This window comes from Condylura cristata, unplaced genomic scaffold, assembly GCF_000260355.1.
Source record: "Condylura cristata isolate star-nosed mole 26May11 unplaced genomic scaffold, ConCri1.0 scaffold00036, whole genome shotgun sequence".
Classification (NCBI taxonomy): domain Eukaryota; kingdom Metazoa; phylum Chordata; class Mammalia; order Eulipotyphla; family Talpidae; genus Condylura; species Condylura cristata.
The window spans coordinates 2,844,382-2,869,760 of record NW_004567137.1 but is presented as its reverse complement, the minus strand read 5'-3'; the positions used below and the strand labels follow the sequence as shown (position 1 = coordinate 2,869,760).

At 39.8% G+C, this 25,379-nt stretch overlaps 1 protein-coding gene across 2 annotated transcripts in view; it reads left to right on the top strand.

The window, feature by feature from the left end:
* The window catches only part of STK38L (serine/threonine kinase 38 like), a 69,181-nt gene that overhangs the window by 30,168 nt on the left and 13,634 nt on the right, over positions 1 to 25,379 (top strand). For both annotated transcript variants that reach the window (XM_012732893.1, XM_004693190.2), the window contains 4 exons: positions 11,886 to 12,028; positions 16,912 to 16,963; positions 21,895 to 22,017; positions 22,258 to 22,341. In XM_012732893.1, coding sequence (XP_012588347.1) covers positions 11,895 to 12,028; positions 16,912 to 16,963; positions 21,895 to 22,017; positions 22,258 to 22,341 — 393 coding nt within the window. In that variant the 5' untranslated portion in view covers positions 11,886 to 11,894. The remainder of the gene's footprint in view (positions 1 to 11,885; positions 12,029 to 16,911; positions 16,964 to 21,894; positions 22,018 to 22,257; positions 22,342 to 25,379) is intronic.

Below are 25,379 nucleotides of genomic sequence, written 5' to 3'. Positions count from 1 at the left end.
GATATGCTGTTTAGGGTTGGCATGGGGATTCAGTGAGGTGATAAACACAAAATGCAGGCCCAGCATAAAACCTCTCATTATGTTTAGAGAATATTCTTCCTGTGTGCTCCTTAGGAAGGAGGATCTATATGCATTAATATCGAGGGACGTCTGCAATGTAGATAGTGATGGGGAAAGCAGGTTACAGAATTTTTTGTGTCTGTGAGCCTATTTATGTCTATGAGCCTGCATATGTGTGTGTGTGTGTGTGTGTGTGTGTGTGTGTTTATAAGGGGAAACAGCATTCAGTGAACCTCAGTAAGTCTCAGTCATTAAGTACTTTTACACCCATCGGTTAGCCACTTCACTAATAATTAGTTCATAATGTTTAAGTGCTTAGAATAAACCTCCACTTGAGAAATACTTAATACACTGCAGTCACTGCTCACCTGCAGTCCTTGTTTCTGTAGATAAGGACACTGGTGCTCTCAGGGGCCTCACAGGTCAGAAATTGACTGAACCAGAGTTTAAATCCAGGCTCTTTGACCCAGGAGTTCCAACTGGATATTATTGTGGGAGGCAGGACTGAGAGGTTACTTTCACTATGCAGCTTACATGCTAATGGAGATTGTCACATAAAACCTTTAATTTTCATAAATTAGGAAAAAACTTAGAAAAAGCATCCTATTTTAGAGACATCATTTAATCTGTCATACAATATCTGTGGCAGATTCCAGAGATCTTGATATAGGTACACTTAGGTTTATCTCAAGCTCAGGTGTTTAGTTGTGGTTTCCAGAAAGTTGGGGAGCAGGGTGAAAATAAAGCAGGCAGAAACCATTTACTTGACCCTTGGCTCCTCTGGGTCAGAGGGAAGTAGTGAGATAGTATTGGATGTGGACATTTGTGTTAGACCTCAGTGGGGCCACATGGCCTGGGTTCTGAGGCTGCCCTCCCCGGGGCAGCGCAGAGGCCCGAGCAGGAGCCCTGAGGGCCATTGAGATCAGTTCTCACCTAGGCCTGCCTGACATATCTGTCAGATGGCTGTGGCACTGACTTAGCAGATAATATAACTTCTCTTTTCAAGTTCTATGATTCTGATAGTCTTGTTTTGGTGAACTAAGTTTGTAATCTTAGATCTTTATGGTGTCTAGAAAAATGCTGAACAGAATTGAATTCATAAGCTGACTTATGGGAGAGTTTGCTAGTATACTTAACTTGAATTGCAGGACATCCTTGATGACAACAAGCTATACAATTTATTTTTTATTCCACTTTAGGCATTTTTATTCTCTCCTATATTCATTTTCCATGCAAACCAGAATTCAGTTGTAGAGATCACAATTCAATAAATTGGTGTGACCCTGTTTGACACTTACATAATAAGCTGTTCAGGTATAAATTATAAAGGTCACCAGCACTAAAAACAAAAAAAGCACATTTTAATGCCTTAAATTTTTTTGTCCTTTGGTGTTCAGTGAGTCAGGCACTGCTTGGACTTTCTCATGGGAGCAGAAGGGCGAATTAGCCTTTCTTCTGAGTCTGAGGAGTCACATGGTGTGTCTGCTTTTAGCTGGGAGCAGTTTTTGGTGGTTACTTGTGATGGTCAGAAAATCTCTGGAGAGAGTTTAAATGATTCAAAATAACTAAAAGTAACTCATTGCTACTTTTGTATTAAAATCATAAACTTGGTGATACCATGTTTTAATTTTAGTCAAATCTAATTTTTGCTTGTGGGTCTTAAGTTGTTATATTAGTCTGATTCTATCACTGGGCAGTTTCCATTTGAAAGTAGCAGCAGACAACTTCTCAGTCATTTTTAAGGAGCAGTACTGCGAAGCTCGCTGCAGCCCCTTCAGGGTGAGTTCAATCCTTGGCCAGGGAATTGATCCACATGGTGCTGCATAACTCTCCTGACCCACCATCCACTGCTCCCCTCAGCAATGTACTTCATTGATCTGCCTGTTCTGCTCCCTACTCTGCCTTTTGTGAATCCTCTCACCACCCCTGTAAGTCTGGCCAGTTCTATATACATAAATAAACAAATCTTTCAAAAACAAACTTAACAATAGAAAAGAAATTGGTAAAATAGAGGAATTCTCATTAAGTTCCTCCTGAAGTTATAGAAGGGCTGAATCTTTGGAATAATTAAAATGAGTTTATATTTCCAATTAAAGTTGTGTTTGGAAATCTTATATTTTATTTCTCACTTAAACTCAAGTCTATTTTCAGGCCTCATTGTGTGTGTGGCTATCATCATTCTATTCTCTCCCACCACAGGAGTTCATACCACAGCTCACTTTCCTCTCCTGCTATTCTGGTCTATGTATTCAGCCAGACCCTCACCTTTTATGCAAAATTAGCATTTTAGATTAACTGGTATTTTGAATGAGGCATTATATCCTTTAAAATGTGCAAACAGAGTAAAGGGGTGGGAATCACTTTAAAGCTAGAGTATCATTTGTATCTCCTGATTTGGAGGGAATAAATCCCCTTACCTAAATTAGACTGGGTGTCAAGTTGGCTGGGATGTGTGCTTTTCTATTTTGATATGGACCTTTTGACTCACAATGGACAGACTGCTTGAGAAGAGTATTAGTGTGAGCCCTTGTAAATATGTGCCGGCATTAAGTCATGTAAAACTATTTCCCTGAGAAGTATAAGGGATGAATAAAAAATGTTTCCGAATCCCTATTGGTTTTCTAGTTTGTCATGAGTTTAATGCAAATGAAAAGTAAATTGTATAGTTTAAGTTTGATTCCATAATTTCAAAGTCTTTGCCATCATAATTCTCCACTAAACCAAAACTAAGAGTTTGGTTCAAAAAAAAAAATCTTAAGCACGTTAACTACTGCCTGGAAAACCTCCTCTGTGGGCCAAAATATAAGGCGATCCTGTTTACTACCCTCATTCCCACTTTCACACAATTATTCCTATTTTTTGCTTATTTAAAAAAATGATTGTTTTCCCATATGGAAAATTCAGAAGATGGTAAAACACAGCATTTAAATTACCTATGATTCCCATATCATAATTTACCCACCATCTAGTTGAGCTCATATTTGCCATAAAGACTTTGTATTTGGTTTACTTAACATTTTTATGTTACTTTTTTCTTTTTGGGAAAAAATTCCTTCACTGTTATTTCCATAATTTTTATGCTATCGTGAGGCTATCAGTCATCTTACTTAATTTTAAACCAATTGTTTTTCTACTTCAGATAATGCTTTGATTTTTAAAAACTATAATTTGCAGCAATTTTGATTATTTCCTTAGGATAGACTCCTAAAGGTGGAGTTACTGTGCTAAAAGATTTTAAAATATATTCCCTAAAGCTCTTGACACAGATTGCCACAGTACCTACTGGAAGTATTACAACAAATGCTACCATTAGCATGAGCCCAGAGAGAGTGGTAGTATCAAGATGGTGATATGGGGCATTTCTAGTTTCAGTCTCCATCACAAAAAGACCAGCTAGCAAATGGCTTATGGAGAGGACAGAACCCAAGGATGAGACAGGAGCAACCCCTGGATGGCATTGGAGGGAAGAGCATGCTTCATTCTGATTGCACTGCCCATTCCCAGGGTGGAACAGCCCCATACCAGAAAGACCCTCCTTGGGGCTACAGTCAGGAAATAGTTAACAGTATGTGTAAAAATTGTCTAACTTAAAGGTTAATGGATTAAATTCTCCAACTAAAAGATATAGAATGACTTCATAGATAAAAACAAAATCCAGTGATGTGAAGCCTATAAGAGGCTTACTGTAACTTTAAGGACACACATAAACTGAGAGTGAGGGGATGGAAACGTTGTTTCAACCAAATGGCAATCAAAAGAAAAGAGCTAATATAGATCAAACAAAAGAGACTTGTAAGAGGCAAGAAGTTCATTTTGTAATGCTAAAGGAGGTCAGTCCATCAAGAAGTTATAACAATCATAAATAACTGTGTCCAACATTAGAGAACCTAAACATATAAAGCAAATACCAATAGATCTAAAAGGGAAAACACTATAATACCTGTCCCAATAATGAATAGATTAGACAGATTAAAGAAGTGCAGGTTTGAATAACACTGTAGACCAAATGGACATAATAGACAAAACCAGAATATTTTATCCATTAATGGCATGATGTACATTCTGATGCACACACAGGACAATTTCTGGGAGACAGCATGTAGACCACAAGACAAATCTCAACAAATACAAGAACTATTAATTATATCAAGTGTCCTTTCTGACTTTAATAGTATGAAACTAGAAATTAGTGACAAGAGGGAAATTCACAAGTATGTACTAATTAAACAACATGCTCCTGACCATTGTGTCAAAGAAGAAATCTAAAGATAAACAACAGTAACAAACAAACAAATGAAAATGGAAAAACAATGTACCAGAACTTATAGGATGCATCAAAAACAATTCCAAGAGGGAAGTTAATAATGAGAAATATTGTACACAGAAGAAAAATTGCAAAATAACCTAACTTTATACCTGAGGAACTGGAAAATGACGAACATACTAAGCCAAAGTTTGCAAAAGGAAGGAAATAACAAAGATCAGAACAGAAATAAATGAATACAAAACAATCCAAAAAATAATTAAGTTGGTTCATTGACAAGCAAAATTCTTTACCTATACTAATCAAGAACGAAGAGTGCCCAAATAAATACAATTATTTATGAAAGAGGAGAGATTACAGATAAGACCACAGACATACAGAGGGCCATAAGAGACTACTGTGTGATTATATATCAACACTTTGGCCAGCCTAGAAGAAATGGCTACATTCCTACCAGAAAAACAAGCTGCCAAGACTGAATTCTAAAGAAACAGATGATCTGAACAATCTGTTAACAAGTAGGACATGGAATCTATAATTAAAATTCTCCCACAAAGAAAAGTCCAGGGTAAGGGGTTAATTTTCAAAAATGTAGCAGTCATGCAAATCAGTGGCAAAACAAAACAAATAATCTAACTGAAAAGTGGCAAGAGACCTGAATAAATATTTTTTCAAAGAAGCTAGTCAGATGAACAACAGTTATATGAAAAGTTGCTCACCTTAACAAATCAAAACCACAAAAAGTATCACTTATCACCTATTAGAATAGGTTGTACCAAAAAGCAAATAAATAAATAAATAAATAAATAAATAAACAAGAAATGACATGTATTGGTGAGAATATAAAGAAATTGCAACTCGTGTACTGTTGGTAAGAGAGTTAAATTGGTACAGCTACTATGGAAAACAGTGTGGAAGTGCCTTGAGAAATTAAGAATAGAATTATCATATGATCCAACAATTCCATTTGCAGTTATCTAGCCACAGAAAATTAAATCACTATTCTTCTAACTCTTGTATTCACTTAAGCATGTATAGAAGTTGGCCATTGTTATCTTTATTTTAGTCAACAGAAGCATAGAAAGTTCATGTAATTATCTAAAGTCACACAGCTAATATGTCTAGGCCAAAATTCTGACGTAGGCAGTTGGACCCTTTATCACTGCTCTTCTACCATTTAAGCAGGCCTTCAGCTCTATATGGTTTTGCCTGTTTTGTCTCCACTTTGGCGATGTAAACTATGATTCTGATTAAATAACTCAGGATCAGCCTTGGATTTGTTTTCACTTGCCAAAAGTGAGCTCTTGTTACACTTACTACCCCTACTAATAATTTTACCATGTACTCAGTCATCCAAATCTCAAAACCAGTGGTCATTGTAGGTTTTATTCTTGCCTGCTATGTACCTGAGTCCCACTTAAAGCCTCTTCTGCCATCTTTAATTATAACATCTTGGTGAAAAAGGCAGGGCTTGTGGGAGCAGAAATTTGTTGGAGCCCAATGAGATGCTGCTCCCCTTTTCTATTCCAGGCAGGCAGGAGTGTGGGTTCATACTTGATGTTCAGTTTTTCAAAGGGAACCAGATATCTAGAATTTTTGTGTGAAATCTTAGTTTGTAAATCCTGGTGTTAACCAAACAAAATATGACTACAGGCTACCAGTTTATAACTCCTATTTTTATTCACTGAGTCCTCCTAACCTGATTTGCATTCTTCCAGTTTAATTTCCTCCTAGCCTTTCTGCCATCTTCCCTCTGCAAGATAATCTATCCCTAGTGCCAGTCAGGTATACATTGATACAGTTAAGCATGTGAGATTCTAGAAGAGTTCTTGGTGCGTGGGTGAGCACTCAGAAGTATGTTGTCTGTTAGTGCTGTACTTAATTAAGTCTTAAATGACTCCCACCACATGCCTTGGCCCTGATATCCTTATGTAATTGTCTGCACATCCACTCTTTCTCCTCTGCCCTATCTGACTTGTGAAAGCTTACCCTTCCTGCCTCCTCATCTCACTTCAAGCATCCTTACTCTAGTAACCCTTTGATTTCTCCTACCTTGGAATCTCCATGAGATAGTGAGCTCCCTTGGGGCCATATTTTATCAGTCTCCACATTCTCAGTTTTTAGTGCAGTGCCCGGCATAGGGTATAGATCTGCAGTAATGCTGTTGGAAGACATTACTAGTAAATACTAAAGTAATATTAGTGACAGTGATGGGACGTGAACACTTATCTGACTGAATTTTTGTTCTTAATGAGTAAAGAGGGCATGGCAGTTCATCGTTAGGGACCTAAATGTAGGATATCTAGTCTGTTGCAGCCCAAAGCACTGTTACAATAAGTGGTGAATTTAGGAGTGTTTTTATATTCTGCGGTAGTACAGTGGCATTAAGGGTACTCTGTTCTTGAAATGTAATATATGAAAACTAAAGTGTGATCATCTGTAGTATGTTTTGCCAGTCAGGTATAACAGTTCTATTTTCCTATCATAGAAGTTTGATGGTGAATTGTTGGATATACCACAACTATTTATAGAAGGCCTGACTGCCAGATTTGTTATCTCCTGTCCCCAGACTTGATAAATGAAAGAATGTTGAACTTAACTCTTGGTAGTGTCTCTTGGTAGGGTCTGGAGAAAGCACATGGACTGGAAACTCGAGGGCACCTAATGTTATTTTTATTAGTCTGTAATTTCTAGACTTACAAACTCTACCTTGTTCTTTTTCTGGACAGAGAAGGGGCTTTAATAAAAATACAAAGAACAATGTTAAATCAGTTAGAAGAATGAAGATGCAGTATAATAAAGGCCAGTCACCAGGATCAGTCTGTGTAATAATTTGACCAGTTCTGTTTCTGGTTTTATTTAATCTGAAATATTTAAAACATATTTGCATCTGATTAGAAGGAAATATTTTTTACCAAGCTATTTAATCAAGTTGAAGGGTGGGATTTGGCTTTTCTGCAATTCTGTCAAGTAGGATTTGCTTCTGAAGGTTAACAGCACTGAATGATACCATGAAAATTATATATAAAACATAATTTTAAATCTATTTAATTGGAGTTCAGTTGCTCACTCTTATGTACAGAATAACTACTCCATGCTCAGTGCTTTCTCGAGAACTATACTGCTTTCATTACAAAAGTTGAATTGGCATTGGTTTTGCTCTGAAGACACACCTACTTGCACGCATGTATAAGTGATTGGAGAGAACTTAGCCCTCATGATTTAAATTTCCTGATGTCTTAGAGGTTGTTTTTCATTACTTCATGTCCTTTCCTGGATTTTAAACTCATTATAACTAAAACAACTTCTTGTTTCTATACTGTTAATAATATACTTCCTCTTATTTGGAATTGTTTTGAAATCTCTAACATTTTTTCGCAAAAATTTTCACCAAGCTTTTGCTTTGCATTATTTCTGCTACCTCTACCCAATAATCTTGCTGCTGCTTTTTTTTTTTTTTTAAGATTTATGTATTTATGTATATAAAAACAGGGTATAGGTCAGAGGTACAGGGATGGTGAGAGGATTCTGCAGAGACAGAGTGGGAAGTAGGACAGGCTGACTAATGAAGTACACTGCTGAGGGGAACAGCAGGTGGGTCAGGAGAGGTCTGCCATGCCATGTGGGTCACCTCCAGGGCGGGGGATCAAACTCATGCAGAAGTGGCGTTAGCTTCTAAGTGCTATGCTTTAACCTGCTGCGCCACCAGGGAGGGCCTGTAATCTTGCTTTTTTCTGGCCATCTCTCCAGCTACTGAACATGAGCAGACGTGCCCAGGGCAGGGATCAGCAGCATGTCCTTGTTGGTAAGAGCTCCCCTGACCCTGCTGGTGTTCTTCAAGCATTTCAGTTGAAATTCTTGTTTTTGTGCCCTTCTCTTCGCCTTTCTTCTGAGTTTACATCTAACTTGCATTTGCTAGAAGATAAGCATTTTTGTTGTTGTTGTTTCTTGTTACTTGATTTCTTTCTCATCATGTAAGTCAGTAAAAGCCATTATGTCTTAATTGTCAGTCTCTTATGAACCTCCTTAAGATAAAGCAGCCCCAGGACACCAAAGGCCAGACCTGCACCTTGACTGACTGAGCAGGGCAGACTGTTTTTCCAGGTACCTGTGGCCAGTCTGCTGCCTTCCAAGGTCAAGCCTGAGTTCATCCTACAGCTTTTTGTCTTTTGTAACCATTACTCAGGCATAATTTCTTCGTACTTTTCTTAACAAATATGATACAAGATATTGTTTGTTTTTCACCATTCACTATTTGAAAGGAAAATTATAGATGTTGGACCGGTATACTAGATTGTATACGAGTATACAAGCTTTTATCCTCTTATGTACTGGCAAACAATTTGGAAATTATCATTTCCAGATCTCTGGGACAAGTCTTAGAAAGTACCTTGAAATCCCTTGGCATTTTCTTTCATGAAACCTCTTATTTTTTTTTTTCCTTTAATGTTAGTTGAAAAAATAACAGGCACTTTTTCACTAGTGTATAAAGAGTTATCTATGAACTTAGATTTCATAATGTTCCTAAAGGAGGCTCCTGGGAATTCTATTGCAAATTGTATACCTAATGCCTTTGTGAGGCTTTAGAGTGCATATTTGCTTATTAAAGATGCTGAGAAGTCTTATAATAAGTCACTTGCTTACCTTTGTATAATCTTGATTTTTTAAATTTTGTTTGAATTTCTTAATTTCTAGTCCATCTGCTCCCTTAGCTCCACAATTAGGTTCCCAAATCCCAATTAACAAACGTATTTGAAATATTTGCTCTTAACCACCCCTGTTCCATTTTTCCTTTTCTGACTTTCTGCATCTGACCCTGAACACAAAGCATGAGCTCTGTGATGCTGGGATTTCCAAAAATGGTTTGGTAGCATTACCAAGAACAGCTTGGTGCTGAAAAATAATTTGACTATGACAATTCCTGAGTTTCATGTACTTTCATTATTACTTATTGTTTTTAAAAATAACATTCATTATCAAAGTATTTAGCACATTTAAAAAGGTCAAACTAAGTGCTAAAATACTTTCTTAACATTTGTAGACACCACTGTGGCTTTGCTGACTATTTTCTCAGGTAGCTGATGAACTAGACAGAAAAACTAGTGGAATTCCTCTGGGGAAGGATGACTAGAATTCAGAATGTTCTGGGGATTTGAATATGATCAATTTGATCTCTAGACATCTCACTGAGTTCAGTGATTTATTTTTCCACACCTGCTTATTTGCCAACCTTTATAGAGCACTATTCTTTATATTTGCAGATTCTTTCAGTTCTTTCTCCACCCCCATTTGAAAGGTTCATTCATTCATTCATTCTTTCTTTCATCAATGCTGTCATGTGTCAGAGACTGTGCATCATGAACTCTCAAGAAGAATCGGGAACAGTTCTTGCCCAAAGGTGTTTGTCTTGCAGCAGGATAGAGAGATAGCGAGTGTATATGAGACATTATGGTCCAAGAGCAAGCAAACACACTGGAAAGAGTGCCAGCAGCTCCATCGTTCCTGGTGGGGTATGGTAGAGATGCCATCACAGTAGGACTGGAGATATACTGGACCTTTAACAGTAACCACTGATTTGAGGGTGGATCTTGTGAGGAATGGGAGGCACAGGACAACCCAGGGTGTGAGGGAGACAAGCGGCCACCTGACTTCACCACGCACTGGCAGGGACTTTTCCAAGTGTCACTTTTTACTTTTCAGGGCTCTTGCGACCATGAAATGCAGTCGGGCTTATAAAGAACCACTCTCTTAAATCCTCAAGAAAAAAAGGAGAAATTAATGAGTTGAGTTTAAAATACCTGCTATCTGCTAGCATTTAGTATACCTGAGTTGTCTCTGTTTATCATGCTGAGCTAATTTGACTTCTGGAGTTAGTGAGGAGACATGAACGAATTCAAATAATTGGCATGCTCACTTAACTTCTTATAAGAGATTTAGAGCAGAAGGACAAGTTTAGGACACTAAAATTGTAGACTTGGCTGTAAACAGGACAGTTGTGAGGCTCATGGGGTCCGTTGAGATAGAAACCTGGCAAGATGACAGTACAGCTATTAATTAAATCATTTGCTTCCAACCTTCGTTGAATTGCTTGACGTGGAAGAACAAGAAAGCTCTTTTGGTTCATTCCCTTATCTCTGTAGTCTGTCTGGTCCAGTTCATGTTGACCTGCAGGGGTCCACATCTTCGTGGAGTTGAGATGTGGATGTTGGGGAATAGGTAGCAGATTAGGGGCATCCTTTCAACTAAGAGTGCAGTGTTGCATGGTTACTGGCAGTCTGGGTCTTCTCTATGATTGGATGTGGTGATCCCCCTGTACAGAATCAGGAAACTTCTTCACTGTTTAGATCTAGTCTACTTTCCTGTGAAGATGCAGACTATGGTGCTCATGTGTCTTGGTCAGTGCCCACCTGTACTAGCTACTGGGGCTCATTGTTTCACCCTTCAGGACAGTCCTTTTGCTACATTCCTTATCTTGTCCAGTTGTCCAGATCATCTTATTCCAGCCAGTGCTCTGGTTGGCTGGCCTGTTGGTTTCTAAATGCTGACTTGAATGACTTTGGCTGGACACACACTGTTCAGTTAAGGCCACAGAATTTGCCATTGTCCCCTAATTCATACATTTGTGTTTCCAGTCTAGTTCCTATAGGCATTTGAGTGTCATTGGAATCAGACCTCATGGTGTAGACTTTGTGGCATTGTCTAGAACAAAATAGAATTCAGAATAAAATATGATAGCCTAGGGCTCCACTCAGAGGAACTTGTTCTTAAGAGAAGTTTTTCCCTAAAATGTAGACCTGTAAAAATTGCTTTAAACTGATCTTGCTGGTATATTTGATTAACACTTCAAGTTTCATAGAATTTATATATCAGAAGCCACTTAAAGAAAAAGATTTATTTATTTATGCATACACTGGGGTACAGGCCAGAGGTGCAGGGATGGTGAGAGGATTCACCAAAGACAGAGTGGGGAGCACACCAGGTAGATCGACGAAGTACACTGCTGAGGGGAGCAGCAGGCAGGCCAGGAGAGGTCTGCCTCGCCATGTGGATCTCCTCCGGGGCAGGCGGGGATCGAACTCATGTGGAAGTGGCTCCAGCTTCCTAGTGCTGTGCTCTTAACCCACTGCGCCACCAGGGAAGGCCCAGAAGCCACTTTTTACTACCTTATTAAACTGCATTAACTTTTAGGAAGGCAACACTTACTGGGAATATAAGTATTGGCAAAATCCTGTGAATTTTATTTAGTAAACCCTAAAACAGAACAAAATAGATTGAGTTTTGTTTTGAATGCTTGCTGTGTATAAATGTGTCCCTATAGTATGTTTCTGGTGGTTCTTTAATGTATTACCCAGGGTTTTGCTAATTAATTTGCTAAAGGTAATTTCTGTAGCTTTGGAAACAGTGCCTTTTTTCTTTACTAGCATTGCATTGTTTTTAATGTGAAAGACTCAGGTGTTAACTTTTAGCAGTAGGACTTGACTTAGGAGAAATCAATCCATCCTCAGAGTTTAGCTTAAGGAATAGACAGCTCTTAACAGCTGCATGTCCTGTGTTGTTGCAGTTCTGTGAGATGGCAATGGCGGCAGGGCCAGCAGCAACTTTCCCCATGAGCAACCACACCCGGGAGAGAGTGACAGTGGCTAAGCTCACGCTGGAGAACTTCTACAGCAACCTGATTCTGCAGCACGAGGAGAGGGAGACCAGGTAGGGGCTCGCTGACAGGTGTGCCGAACCCACTGGGTGTTTTGTGGAGGAAGCTGTTGGGGGAGGTAGGCATGTAGCCCATAATAAATGCTGTGCCCATTGTTCTGATTGTAGAAGTCACCCTACATGCCATTTGAGTTTCTTGCACCAACAGTATACCTTGAATACCTTGTATTTCCAAAGAATACTTTCTGGAGATCCCCACAATCCCAAATACTGCATGCTAACATCACATGTTAGTTGTTCTTTTAAACAAAACATTTCCAGCCATGTAATTGTGGTATTTTATAGGTTCTTCTAAAAGGATGTTTCTTGAATGACAGATTTTAATTCCACCACATTTATAATATAGTGTATGTATCAGTGGAACAGAAAAATTAAAAAATGAATGGCATATTATTTTGCTTTCTGGAAACCTGTAGTAAGAAAGATAATGCACCTTGAAACAGTGAACAGTATCACTGAGTGAAATCACTTAGAAAATGGGAAGAAAGGAAAGAAGTGTTTTTTAACCAGGGGTTTGAGGAAGGCAATCACAGACAGTGGTGACATTTAAACAGGAAGAATATGATTTCTACACGCATCAGAGGAAGAGGAAGGTCAGAGAGCTTCAGAGAGAGGATGGACGCTCCAGAGAGAAGATGTGTCCTCAGTGCTGCTCAGGCAAGTGGGTTTGGCTGCAGTGAGTGTCAGTGTTTCCTAGGCGCCAGTCACATTGCTGCTGTCAGGATGACCGAGCTCGAATTTCCTGTGCAGATGAACAACCCTCAGTAGTGTTCCTGGAAGAAGGCTCGAGTAGTGACATACAGAATGGACTGTGGGAGTGGACCGGGAACACGAAAGGCTGGTGGCATGGCCAGGGAGCTGGACAGGAGGCCGAAGCAGACTTGCCACCTCAGCCATACAGGAGGAACAACAGGATGGACCCACCGAAGAGAAGTGTGCGAAGAATGAGGGATGCCAACTGCAGCCTCATGCCTAGACACTCAATAGAGTGAAGACTGGGAAAGAAATGTCAGGTTTTAGGTTTAACTTTGGTTTAACTGCAGCTTAAATGTAACTTTGGGGAAATCAGACTAGAAAATGAGAATGAGAGTTCAGAAGGTTGGAGAGTCCTTCAAAGGGCTGACATTTCTATAATCATAGTCCCTAAAGGAAGAGAGGAGGAAGGAGGGAGCAGAGGCACATTACAACTGAAGCTCCCCACCAAAGAAATTCAGAGGGTTCAAGAAGAATGAAAATGATTCTTGAGAAAAGTCTAAGTGCAAAGATAGGCATAGATCTCGACAGAGTCGTTTTTATGGCTAAGTCTGTGATGAGGTCCAGGCTGCCCCACCCCAGCAGGGGGTGCAAAGGCAGATCCAGAAGTGTTCAGGGCAGGTTGCCACTGTGGGCTAATGGCAGTCCTTACCCAGGAGGCATTTTCTTCTTGCCCTGCACTTTGCTACAGATTCCTCTTACAAGTTCCCAGGAGTTGTTTTCTTGTCCAGAATGTATTCCCTGCAACATCAACTGCAAGGGCAGCATCTGCCTGAACTTCTGGCCATCACTGTGGTCTTCATACTGAGAGTATCACAAAGTATCGTGTGTTCCAGGCACCCACTCGCTTTGTGGCCCTACTTTGGGCCTGTTCTCATAGCAGCATATCTGTGCACCTGCGAGGCTCAGAGGAGGCAGCTTCCCAAGGGGATGCTGATGGAGGAGGAATCGGCGACGTGCTCCCTGCCACACTGTGTCCACACAGATCAGTCCTGTGTGCACTCCAGCCAGGCTGTCACGTGCAAGAGGGCCATGGGATGCCATTTACGCTGTGGATCTCAAACAGGAAGGTGGATAGTACATTATCCTCTCTCTGCATTCCTTTATCCACACACACAAACTTGGATTGTGAGCTGAACTGAAGGAATTGACATGGGTCCTACCTCTGGGCCTTGCAGTTTAGGAAACCCTGTCAGGGATTGATGATGTTGAACACAAGTCCCTCTGGGTTTTAGAATCCCTTCTGAATTTGGATGGCTATGGGTACACTGAGGCCTGCATAGGATGATGTAAGTGTCCTGCTAGGGGCATGAGTAGGATGATGACAAAATCAACCCTAGAAAAACAGGGTTCCCAAGCCCAGAAAATAAGAGGCAAGGAGGCAATGCAGGTGGCAGATCTTTAGGTACCTTCAAGGAGCTGCTAGGCCAGGGCAGCTGGGAGAGGCAGGCTCTCAGTGAGACTCTTCAGGGTGATTGTGAGGGAAAGGTGCCCACCCCTGCATCATATACCTGTGGGAGCAGAGCCATCTCTGAGCCTGGGCGTCCTGGGGACAGCTGCATATTGGAAGGTGACTCCACGCAGGAGCTTCTTGTGGAGCTGAATCCTGACCCACTGCCTGAACTCAGAAGGTACTGAGGAAGGACTGTAATGACCTAGCAGCTACAGGCTCCTTTGGGTACCAGCATAGGGACACTCAGGCCTCGAAAGTACTCAGAGTGCTACAGAGTAGGGAGCAGCGAAGCTGCATTTGGTTCCATGCACCCTTCTAGGGGCAGCCTTGGTGTTCAGAACGGCATGGAATCAGATATCTTTAAAAAGACAAACCCCTGCCTCCCCCCTCGCCGCCATCCCCCCATTACCACCACTGACCCCCTTCTCCCCCAGGGGTGGAGGAGAAGCTTTCGGGATCATGAGAATATACATTTCACTAACTATAGTGATGAAATCCCAAGTGTGTGCTATTAAAACAAGACTAGAGGGCTTGTCCCCAAAATGGACTGTGTGAAAGCATAGTGCGATGCTAATGTCTTCTGCATTCTTAGACACAGAGTTAAAGTAGCTTTCAGCAGTATGCTGTAAGTCAGGAGGGGCATCATGGGAGTTAAAATGTTCTTCGCAGGGGGTAAAGATTGGATAATTTCATACTTTTAATAAATTAAGTGTATATGGTGTTTACTAGGTAGTTCCTAAAAGAATATAGAGCTTGTAACTTGTAGAAGAAAAAAAAAAACATACTGAGAAAAAAGTCAGATCAAGAGAAGGTGAGGGAGAAAGAAAGACTGCCCTCAGTAAGCACCAAAAGAATAAGCAAACCCAAATACCTGAGCATTTAGACTTACTGTAAATGCATTAAGAGTTTCTGGAAGTGATCAGACCCTTGGGGGAGAGAACCATGGAAAGAAAAACCTGCATTTTCAAGTCAGGCAGTTAAATTCTACATCAGAATTTTAAATAAAGGTGCACTGTCTTTTCTTGCTGAAGCTATAAAGTAATTTAGAAAAACTACTTTTTGAGAAAGTGCAAGTGCAGTCAGGCCAGGCATCTTCCTCTTGAATTCTGTAGAAACTTGTGTGGGTGACACACTTCTCCCCAGCATGAGTGCTGATTTCAGGAAGGGTTCAGGAGGGGACAGTAGATTTGACAGGGATATTTGCCAGAGATTGTGTGTAGTTTCTTCTTGGGCATTGTGGTGCTCTCACTCACGGGATTCTATTTGCAGGGGAATAAGCTCAGCGACTTACCTCACCAGCAGCTGCTGTGCCTAATGAGGCCTAATGGCAGGCGCAGAAGCCTGTACCTAGGCACAGTCTCCATGATGGGGGGAGAAAGCAAGACCCAAGTCACTGTGGTGAACTCTGAGGAAGGGCCCTGCCACTTTTGCTGAGAAGAGAGCAGTGAATATTACCCAGTTTAACCTCCTCTAGTGGTGCTCATGTATCAGCAGGCTTGAGATATTGCTTAATGAATTTTCCAGAAGGAAGGCAAATAATATTTTAGGAGAGAGCTTTTGGACATTTAAATAACAAATGCAAAAATACATATATCTGATGGTTTCAGTCCTTAGCCTTTATACCCATTTGGCTTGATCCTGGCAAGTCAGAATTATTCTGGCCTCCAGGACAAATTAGAAGGAGCTTTCCTATCCTGATCTTTAAGAAAACCTAATTCCACAGGACCCTCGCTGGTGACACAATGAATTAGAGTGCAGCACTACGAAGCTAGCCGCCGCCACTTCAGCACGAATTCTATCCTGGGCCAGGGAGCTGACCCACGTGGCATGGCAGATTTCTCCTGTCTCGCCCACTGCTCTCCTGAACAGTATACTTTGTCCATCTGCCTGTTCTGCTCCCCCTCTGTCTCTGGTGAATCCTGTCACACCCCTCCCCCCACACCTCTGGCCTGTACCCTAGTTCTGTATGCATAAATGAATAAATCCTTAAAAAGAAAAACTAGTATAACAGAAGTAAAATACCTACATTCACTTGGAAGTGAGTTGTTAAATGTTGCTACCTCCCCATCCCTTGTCCCCACAGTACTTAGCTTGAGTCACTTCAGAGGTCCCATTTTAAAATAATAACTGAACTTGGCCATCCCTAAAAAGCAGATGCCTTAGCATTATAATTTTTAATGTACATGCATGGTTTTCCAGCTTCAAGGACTTAGAATAGAATACACACAGGTAAGGTGAATACCTTTTCTTATAAAAGAGGGATCAATTTTGGGGTCAAATGAGGGTCGAATGAGTTCTCTTGGCTGCTCTATGTCAGAAGCAGCATCAACACACAGGGAGGGCAGCCTCCAGTCTCACACCTTCAGCACTTCTGGTGTAAACACAGATCCATGTTAATGAGCTTGGTGCTTGGAATTAGATAATCATTGTCCATATGTCAGGCAGGTTTAGAAGTAAACTGTATTTGGCTGGTATGAGAAAGTGAAAACTGGGCTGAGTTCATCGTTGGAGAAAAGAAAATATTGTTAGTGATTATTTTGATTGAACCTGAAAGATTTTTTTCAGCATAGCAGACAAACTAAAATGTTAGAGTTAAGTAAGTAAATGTGCCTTTTTAAAATGGAAACAGTTAGGAACGTACTTAAATTTTTCATTTTTTTATTTTGAAAAGGCAGAAGAAATTAGAAGTGGCCATGGAAGAAGAAGGATTAGCAGATGAAGAGGTATCTAAACTGTGTAACTGTGGGTAACACGATGGCATCATGCTACTCTGATAAGAGAGTAGACTTTACATATTCTTACTACCAAAAAAAAAAAATAGTGTGTGTGATGTTGGAGGTCTTAGCCAAACTATTCTGATAACTATTTTGCTCTGTATATGGTTCTATGTCACTTATCTCTGAGGGAGGCTGGGGGTTGTAATTACTGTATAAAAACAACCTCAGTGACTTTTAATTTATTGGTATCAGATGATTTTATGACTTAATAGATTTCCTCATTTGAATGTGGACTTTTTTGCTATGTGATAGACATCTTTAAAAAGAGGCAGCTTTTTAAAAAAATCTGAGTATATTTGATGAGTAGTATCTGCAGTGCATGGAGTAGGAGAGCTTTAAGAAGAATCAGTTGCCAAACCTTTTCACTTTTTTTTCCTAAATACTCTTAAACCCATCCATTTCTCTAGTCCACTGCCACTGCCCTAGTTTAACTACCATGTATGTCATCTAAGGTCTGTCTTCCTCTATTCTCGGCCCAGCCATACCCTCAGTTCTGCACACTGACAGCGTCATCTGTCCAGAAACAGATGTGATATGTCCATCCCTTGCTCGGTACCTTTCGTTGACTTCTGAGGACTCTGAGGGTAAGGGCCAACTCTTCACCATGGGGAACCGGTTCCCCTCCCTCTGGTTTCTCCACTTAATACCATCCCGCCTGTCACCCCTTGTGATGCCCAGCAAGGTTGAATTACTTTCATTTCTACATTCTTTCCGTGGACCTTTGCACATGCTGTTATTGCCCCTTCATCCTGCCCAATTCCCATTAACCTTCTGAAGGCATAAATGTCGCTTTAGGCATTGCTATGACTCGGAAATTCTTCCTACTTTTGAGGTCCTCCTAAATTCTAGAGCACAAGTAACACTTTCCTGTCCCTGCAGTGGCCTGAAAATATCCTGAGTAGAAACTCCATCGCATCTCATTCAATATTACATTTCCAGACTTGGCAGAGTGCTACTAGTAAATGCTTAGTAAATAAATGAACAATGGCTCTTTGCCTTGAGTTTATAGGTGAGCAGGAAAGATTGTGTGTGTGTGTGTGTGTGTGTGTGTGTACACATACATGTACACATGGTGGGATGTGGCAACTTTGAAAATACATAGATTTTTAACCCCTAATTCTGGAAATAAGAGGTTTCATGGGAGAGGTAAAAATTTATTTCAATCCTAAAAAATGTGTAGTGTTTGCAGTGTATATGAAGTACTGGATATGTATATGAATGTGTCTATGAAGTACTGGATATGTGTGTATAGTAGTGACTCAAAGGTGCAGTAAGGAAATGAAAGGGGGGGAAGTACAGAGTTTATTTACTAGGTGGTAGGGAGACTCAAACTGGGTAATTAGCTTGAAAGTTTTTAGTGTTTAGAAAAGATCTGCTATGTTTAAAGAGTAGTTTTGCAGATGCTTTGAAATTTAAACATTATGCAGACTTCCTTGCATCTTTCCTTGGACAGTTACCTATGTTTTTATATTTGTAATATTTAGTGAAATAATTTGTTTTATGATGTATTTATCAAAGCTGGTTACTTTATTAGTTGACTCAGTCTTGAAAATTCAAATTATTTACACAAAGTTACCATAATACTTTTTCCCAAGACTCTTTTATGTTCTTTAAAGATTAAGTGAGAAGGGTAATGATTTAAATCTGTGTTAGAGTCTGTCACAAAGACAGGCTATCTTTTGTCACTCTTATTCATTAGTATTAATCATCTTTGTGTCACTACCAGCTTATTATTAATTCAGATGATATACACATATATATCATTATTTTGATCTCACACATGAGATCTTACTTTGAAACCTAGAGAAGTGACAGAACAGCAGGCTGAGGACTGAGCAGACCTGCCTGTGTGGTACAGCAGCAGCTTGGCTTCCTGTGGCATCTTAGTCTGTTCTGTTGAGCCAATATAGTTCACATATTTCACTTATAAGGTTGTGACTTTTCACTTCCAAAAATAAACAGACTCTTCTTTGTTCCTCCTTCCTAAACTATTTGATGCTCACAGTTCACCTGACAAGACAGGTGCACAGGTCTAGTGCACAAGTCACTGCGACCAGTGTTGCTGTGCATCAGTGACAAATGTGACGGTGCTGTCCTCAGCAGGGGCTGCCGCTGGACTCCAGGCAGCCCCAGCCTACTGTTATACAGCAAGTGAAAGACTGGACTTCACATGAGAACACCTGCTTTTTCAATATTGGCAAGAAATTCAAACATTTTTAAAATGCCATGCAGACCAAATCCAGTGCATCTGTACTTTATATATAGAGTGTAGTTTCAGTGCTTACACCATCACATCTATTACCAGGAAGTACTGACTGCATTCAGGAAATGTGAGATGATTTCATTCCTCAAATAGGCAGTTGCTTGTAATAACTATAAAACTCATAAAAATTTTCAGTAAAAATAATTTAATTCCTCAATGCTTATTACTAGGCCTCATGCTAGCACCTAGATTGTTGAATTCTATAAAATTCAAATTACTCTCCAAACCATAGTATAAAATATTAATTTATCTAAAAATTTGTAGAAATTACTCAATAAAACTAAGCCACTTAGTGTAGGCATGAAAAGCTTACCCACCACGATGACTTCCCTCTCCTGGTCCTGCCCTCATTGCTTGGTCTTGCACCAGACTCTGGACCACACAGAGGGGGCTTTCAAGGGACACTCATTTACCAGGAGCAGAAAAAGAATGATTTCTTTCTAGTTTCTTCTTGAGATGAAGCCCTGTCAAGCACAGAATATTATTTGTTCTAATGGAAAATTTAAATATTTAAACTGAAAAAAAAAAAACCAAAAACCATGAAAACAGTAAGCATGTTCACAGATTTTTGGGGGGAGGAAAGATGTGGTTGCCCCAAAAATGTCATTTTTATTCAAGGCTACTTAATCTATACAAGGCTACTTAATCTAAACAGCATGTGTTTTTTCATACAACTTTTAAAATGCAACCTTGCTTTCAGCTACCTCAGATTGCAGTATTGATTTTGGTTGTTTTTTTTGTTTTATTTTTTGTTTTTTTTTCTTTTTAAGTAATGTAAAACATGTGATATGTTTTTTTTTGTCGAATTAGGTGTTCCACACACTGGTGATTGCCTCTTTTTGCCATTAGAGACAAGCGCCTAGAGTGGGCCCTCGTCCTGTTCGGTGTTAGCCAGCATCCTCATCTCCGGGTGCCTCTAGTCTGTGAACTTTTAAGCACAGTTCATGAAACTGTGATGTTATGTTTTCCATCCGGATTAGACAAGTTTCTGAAACCATACTCATCTATACTGTTCTTTAACCCATGAAACCAGAAATCTAAAACACCTATCAAAATGTATTTGTGTAGTCAACAACAGACAACAGAAATTACTTCATGTTCTGTAGACTCAGTCCTGCAGCGCCACCATGAGGCCCTTTAGTGACAGCCTTAAAGTTTCAGACAGGCTACTTGGGGGACTATCTTGATTCCTTTTAAAAAAATTACTCAGAAGGCATTTTGAATTAAAAAAAAAATTTCATCACTATCTCGTGTCACACTTCATTTAGCTATTTAAAGACAATGTCTTGATTTCAATCTCTTGAATTGACTTTGTTAGAAGTCAGGATTCCATTGTATTGATGGGACATTGACACATTGGTTAGTTCCTTCAACCTTTGAGAAGCAGGTACCCAGTGGGCAGGATACCACGTTATACCTGGTGCTGCACCCAGGAGAATCCCACACTGTCCAAAAATATTCTACTTGTCTTCCTCAGAACTGAACCACTAAAAACTTGACAAGGGTTCAAGTGAAGATGAAGGGGAATGTAGTTTTCCCACTAAATCTGTTCATTTCCCACTGTGTATAACCTCTGTGCTAGGAGCTTTATCTAAAACCAGACTTTGTTTAATAAGGGGAGAAAGAACTTGAGACCAATAAAATAAATGCCTATTCCAAAGGTGACTTTTACATCACTCATCATTTTTCTTACTAATGGTACTTATTTTTTGAAGAACAAATTACTAAGTTCCTGACAAAATTTTAGTCAATTGTTCATGTAATTTTTTTTCAATTTCATATTTTCAGGAAGTTGAGTGCCAAGTCTGCGGTCCAGCAGTTAAAAATGTGTCCAAAAATAAATTCTCCCATGAATCAGTCTCTATGGAAACTGTGTCACTGGGTATCCAATCTCAGACACAGGTGGTGACAGAGTCCATGTGGATGTTAGGGGTGGGAGCTGTGTAGATTTCCCATGAATCCAAGTAAAAATCACAACCAAAATAGTAACATTTCCTAAAGTCTAGTGTTTATCTATGATTTAAATTAACATTGTTAGAACAATTGACAGACGCAAGAGGAATTTCAAGGGGCCCACCTTAAGAATAAAGGCTTATCTTTTGCTAGAAATTTTAAATGTTTTCTTTGGATTACTTTATTCTTTCTGTGCTTAATAAATCCCTAATTTGGGGGCTACCCTGGGATTATACCCAGGGGTTATAGACTCGGCACTGTTAAGCTATCTCCAGCCACTGCAGCATGAGTTCAATCCTGGGCCAGGGAGCTGATTCACATGGTGCAGCAGATCTCTCCTGTCTTGCTTGCTGCTCCCCTCAGCAGTATATTTCAGTAGATCTGCTGGTTCTGCCTCCCCAGTCTGTCTCTGGTGAATCCTCTCATCCCCCACACCTCTGTCCTACATCCCAATTCTTGTATAAACACATTTTTTTAAATCTTTTTTAAAAATTTTAAAAATAACTAAGTTCCTGACTTTGGTACATAAGTATTAGCACTAGCAGTTAACATTTGAGGGACTTTATCCCTAATTTTATATGCCTCATCTTCTGATAACTATGGGTTTCCTCTGAAACAGGCTGGTTTTAAAGTTGTCCTTTGAAACTCTCTTTTTTAATAGAAAAAGTTGCGTCGTTCACAACATGCTCGCAAGGAGACAGAGTTCTTACGGCTCAAGAGGACCAGACTCGGCCTGGATGACTTTGAGTCTCTGAAAGTTATAGGAAGAGGAGCGTTTGGAGAGGTGCGCTTCTCTGAAGTCACTGGTGCTGAAAATCTCTATCTTAAGATATTTTAAGATCTGCGTATTAAAACTGTTTAATTGTATAAAATATATCTCAAGATAGTTTGATTTTTAATAGAATTCCTAAAATACCAACTGTGACAGATTTGTGCTTTCTTTAAGGGAATCTACCTTTTGTTCTTAAATATAAGTCGTAGTGACTGTTTAACATGTATAATATAGCTGCTGTTTCCATCCCAGGTGCGACTGGTTCAGAAGAAAGACACAGGCCACATCTATGCAATGAAGATCCTGAGAAAAGCTGACATGCTGGAGAAGGAGCAGGTACAGGTCCTCTAGCCTCAGAAGTGAGACCGTGCCCTGCTGTAGGCAGAGCACGTTAACCGTCCTGCTCATCACATCCAGTATCTTTATAGCCTAGTTCATTACTTCTCAATTGTTAGAATTAAAATCTCTTCCAGATTTATAATCTAAATATGCACTTGTTCAGGCTTTCATAACAAAATGTCACAGACTGGGTAACTTCTCACTAAGCCCCCCGTGGGGCTGGAGTAGGGAACACACACTGGCTTTCCTGTGTCTCTTACTATGTGAACACTAATTCCCCCCATCACCTTGCTGAATCTTAGAGGCCCTATCTCTGAATCCAGCCACACTTGTTGTGTGTGGTCTCACCATAACCATAGGACTTTGGCAGGGATGGAAGGGGTCACAGATACTCAGTCCAAAACAAAATAGCTTTTCTGGCTTCAGTGCAAATGCAGTTCTTGTCCCTCTCAAGACAAGATACTGCTTGTGTATCAAGCAGTCAAGATCACTGAGAATTTGCTTATTCCACGCCTTTTCATTCTCCTCCTCTTGAGCCCTCTCCAAGTTTCCTGTGACTTCATGCAGCTCATGGAGTGGTCATAAATCCAAATCATCAGTGATATATTTTTGTGTAGCAGTGTGTTTCCAGTCTGGGTGGGCACTGTGTGGAGCCCTAAACTGAGTATGTGTTCTAGGGAAGGAGTCGAGAATTGGGGCTTAAGGGGATACTGCCTCTCAGCACCTCATGTTTCAGTCTCCTTGCCCCCACCTGTTATTACAGCACTTTAATGCTAACTTATTTTTATTGAAGTATGGCTCACTTGAATGTTCACTGCCTCCTCCCATTTCTGTAGTCTCTTTATTCCTTGAACTAGTATTTTCTGGCCTTTGGTGTCCAAGGATTGAAGGTGCAAGGGCAAGAGTAAGAGACCGGAGGGACAAAAGATGGAGATTACAAAGAAGGCTTCTCTGTTTAAATTGAGAGTTTTTTTAGAACTGGTGCAGTCATTGGGGATGAGGACAGCTAGATTACTGTGTGTGATTGTGGTGAGTGGAGGAAGAGAATTGGGAGTAAAGAACAGTCAAGGAGCTCTGTAAGTGGTGGAGGGTTTCTCCATATGGATAATGAAACCTGTCTGTGAGTGAAGAGAATGGAGATGATGCTGATATCCATTAGCCTCAGGCGAGAGTGAGAAAGGACAACACTGAGGAAAGACAACAGTGGGTTTTCTCTCAGGTTGCTAAACAGAGAAAGAAAGTGTCATGGTGGTTCATAGCAGCCCTGAGGGTTAAATGGAAACCCCTCAGTTTCTCACCCTTCAGTGTACAACCTGGTTCAGTCATATGAGAGGTGGTGTGAACCACCACATGTGAGGTAACTAGGTCTTTGTTGAGGAGAGGTGGATTCCAGAGGGGGAAGGTTTAGAAGGCAGGAAGTTGGGGATGTTGAGTTGTATTTGAGAAGTCCAGACAATCATGGGAATTCGTAGAACCTGTGACAGAGAGGTAAGTGGGACTCTAGTCCACAGTGAGACAGGGAGGCAGGACAAAAGATGGTTTCAGCACGTTCTTCAGTAAGTAGCCTCATGCTACTAGATATCTAAATACAGCTAGTCTATATTGAGATATCCTGAAAGTAGAAAATACACACCACATTTTGAAGACTTGATACAAAATAAAAGTAAAGTTCTCACTGATTTTTGTAAGTATTGAACTGATGTTTTGAAAAATTGGGTTAGATAAACTATATATAATAAAAAACAATTTCACCCCTTTCTTTTCACTTTTCGATGTGGTGACTATAAAATTTTAAACACACATGTGACCTGCATTATGCTTCTATTGCAGACTGTGGTCTAGGATATTGTCCCAGAAATTGAAAAACTACTAGACCACTGTTCTTTTCCAGCTTGGCAGTCTTGGGGCAGCAGAGGCCCACTATCCTGGCTATTCTGCGCGTTGGGATTCTTTGTTCCTTATACATTAATCTGCATGTATCACCATTACATTTCGTGTGGAAAATGTTTCCCCTCCTCAATTCTAATGTCAGTGTGCTTGATGTTTTTCACACTTACTTTACTGCTAACTATGCCACAAAAGTGAGTAGCAGTGAGTCCCCCTGCCATTGAGAGCCCGAATTCTCTATTCACCCTCCTGCCTTTTGGAAACATAGATGCATTTGGGAAACAGATCTTGGAATATGGCTTTAATGTACTTACAAATAGTTAAACCAAGTGTATGCTGTCATTGTCTTCCTGGCAGCACCATATGCAGCACCAGCCTTTCAGCTCTTACCTGTACGGTCTAATCATGCTTTGTAGCATCGGGGAGAAAGAATCTGGTGCCAACGTCTGTTTGTGAAACAGGTCCAGAGAGATTACAACATTTTTTGATGCCAGAAAACAAATTGTGTTTTCAGCTTTTATTCCTGTGCTTTGATTTTAGAGCATTACTGCACTAGGTTTATTTGTACATTAATCTTAAATATACTTTAAGTAGTCATATTTTATTATCATGAAAAGGTTTACAAAAGTCTGTATTCTTTAGTGCTCTGAGCCAGAGTTCATATGGGATACAGTGAAAATAGGGAAAGCATGATATCAAATCTTACTGTTAATCTTTGAAGAAAGAATGCATAAATAAGCAAACACATCTGAAAATTGTTAGGTCAATCTCAAAATTAGGCTGTTTATAAAATTTTCCAGTCTGTAAAAATTTTGATCAAATAGTACCCATATTAACTATGTGTCTCACCAAAGTCAGTAGTAAAACCCTCAGTTATGTTCATAGATATCACAAAAGTTTTCTGTTACAACAATAACTACTATTATATGAAGTTGTTATGTTTCCAATTCTTTAAAAAACAAAAACAAAAAAACCCACCACCAAATAGTTAAATACCAAATTAAATACCCCTTGTTTAACAGTGAAGATTAAAAATAGCTTGCTAGGCAAAGATAAATAGATGGGACTATATCAAGTTAAAGAGCTTCTGTACAGCAAAAGAGACATTACTAAAAACAAACAGAAAGATCACTAATTGGGAAAACATT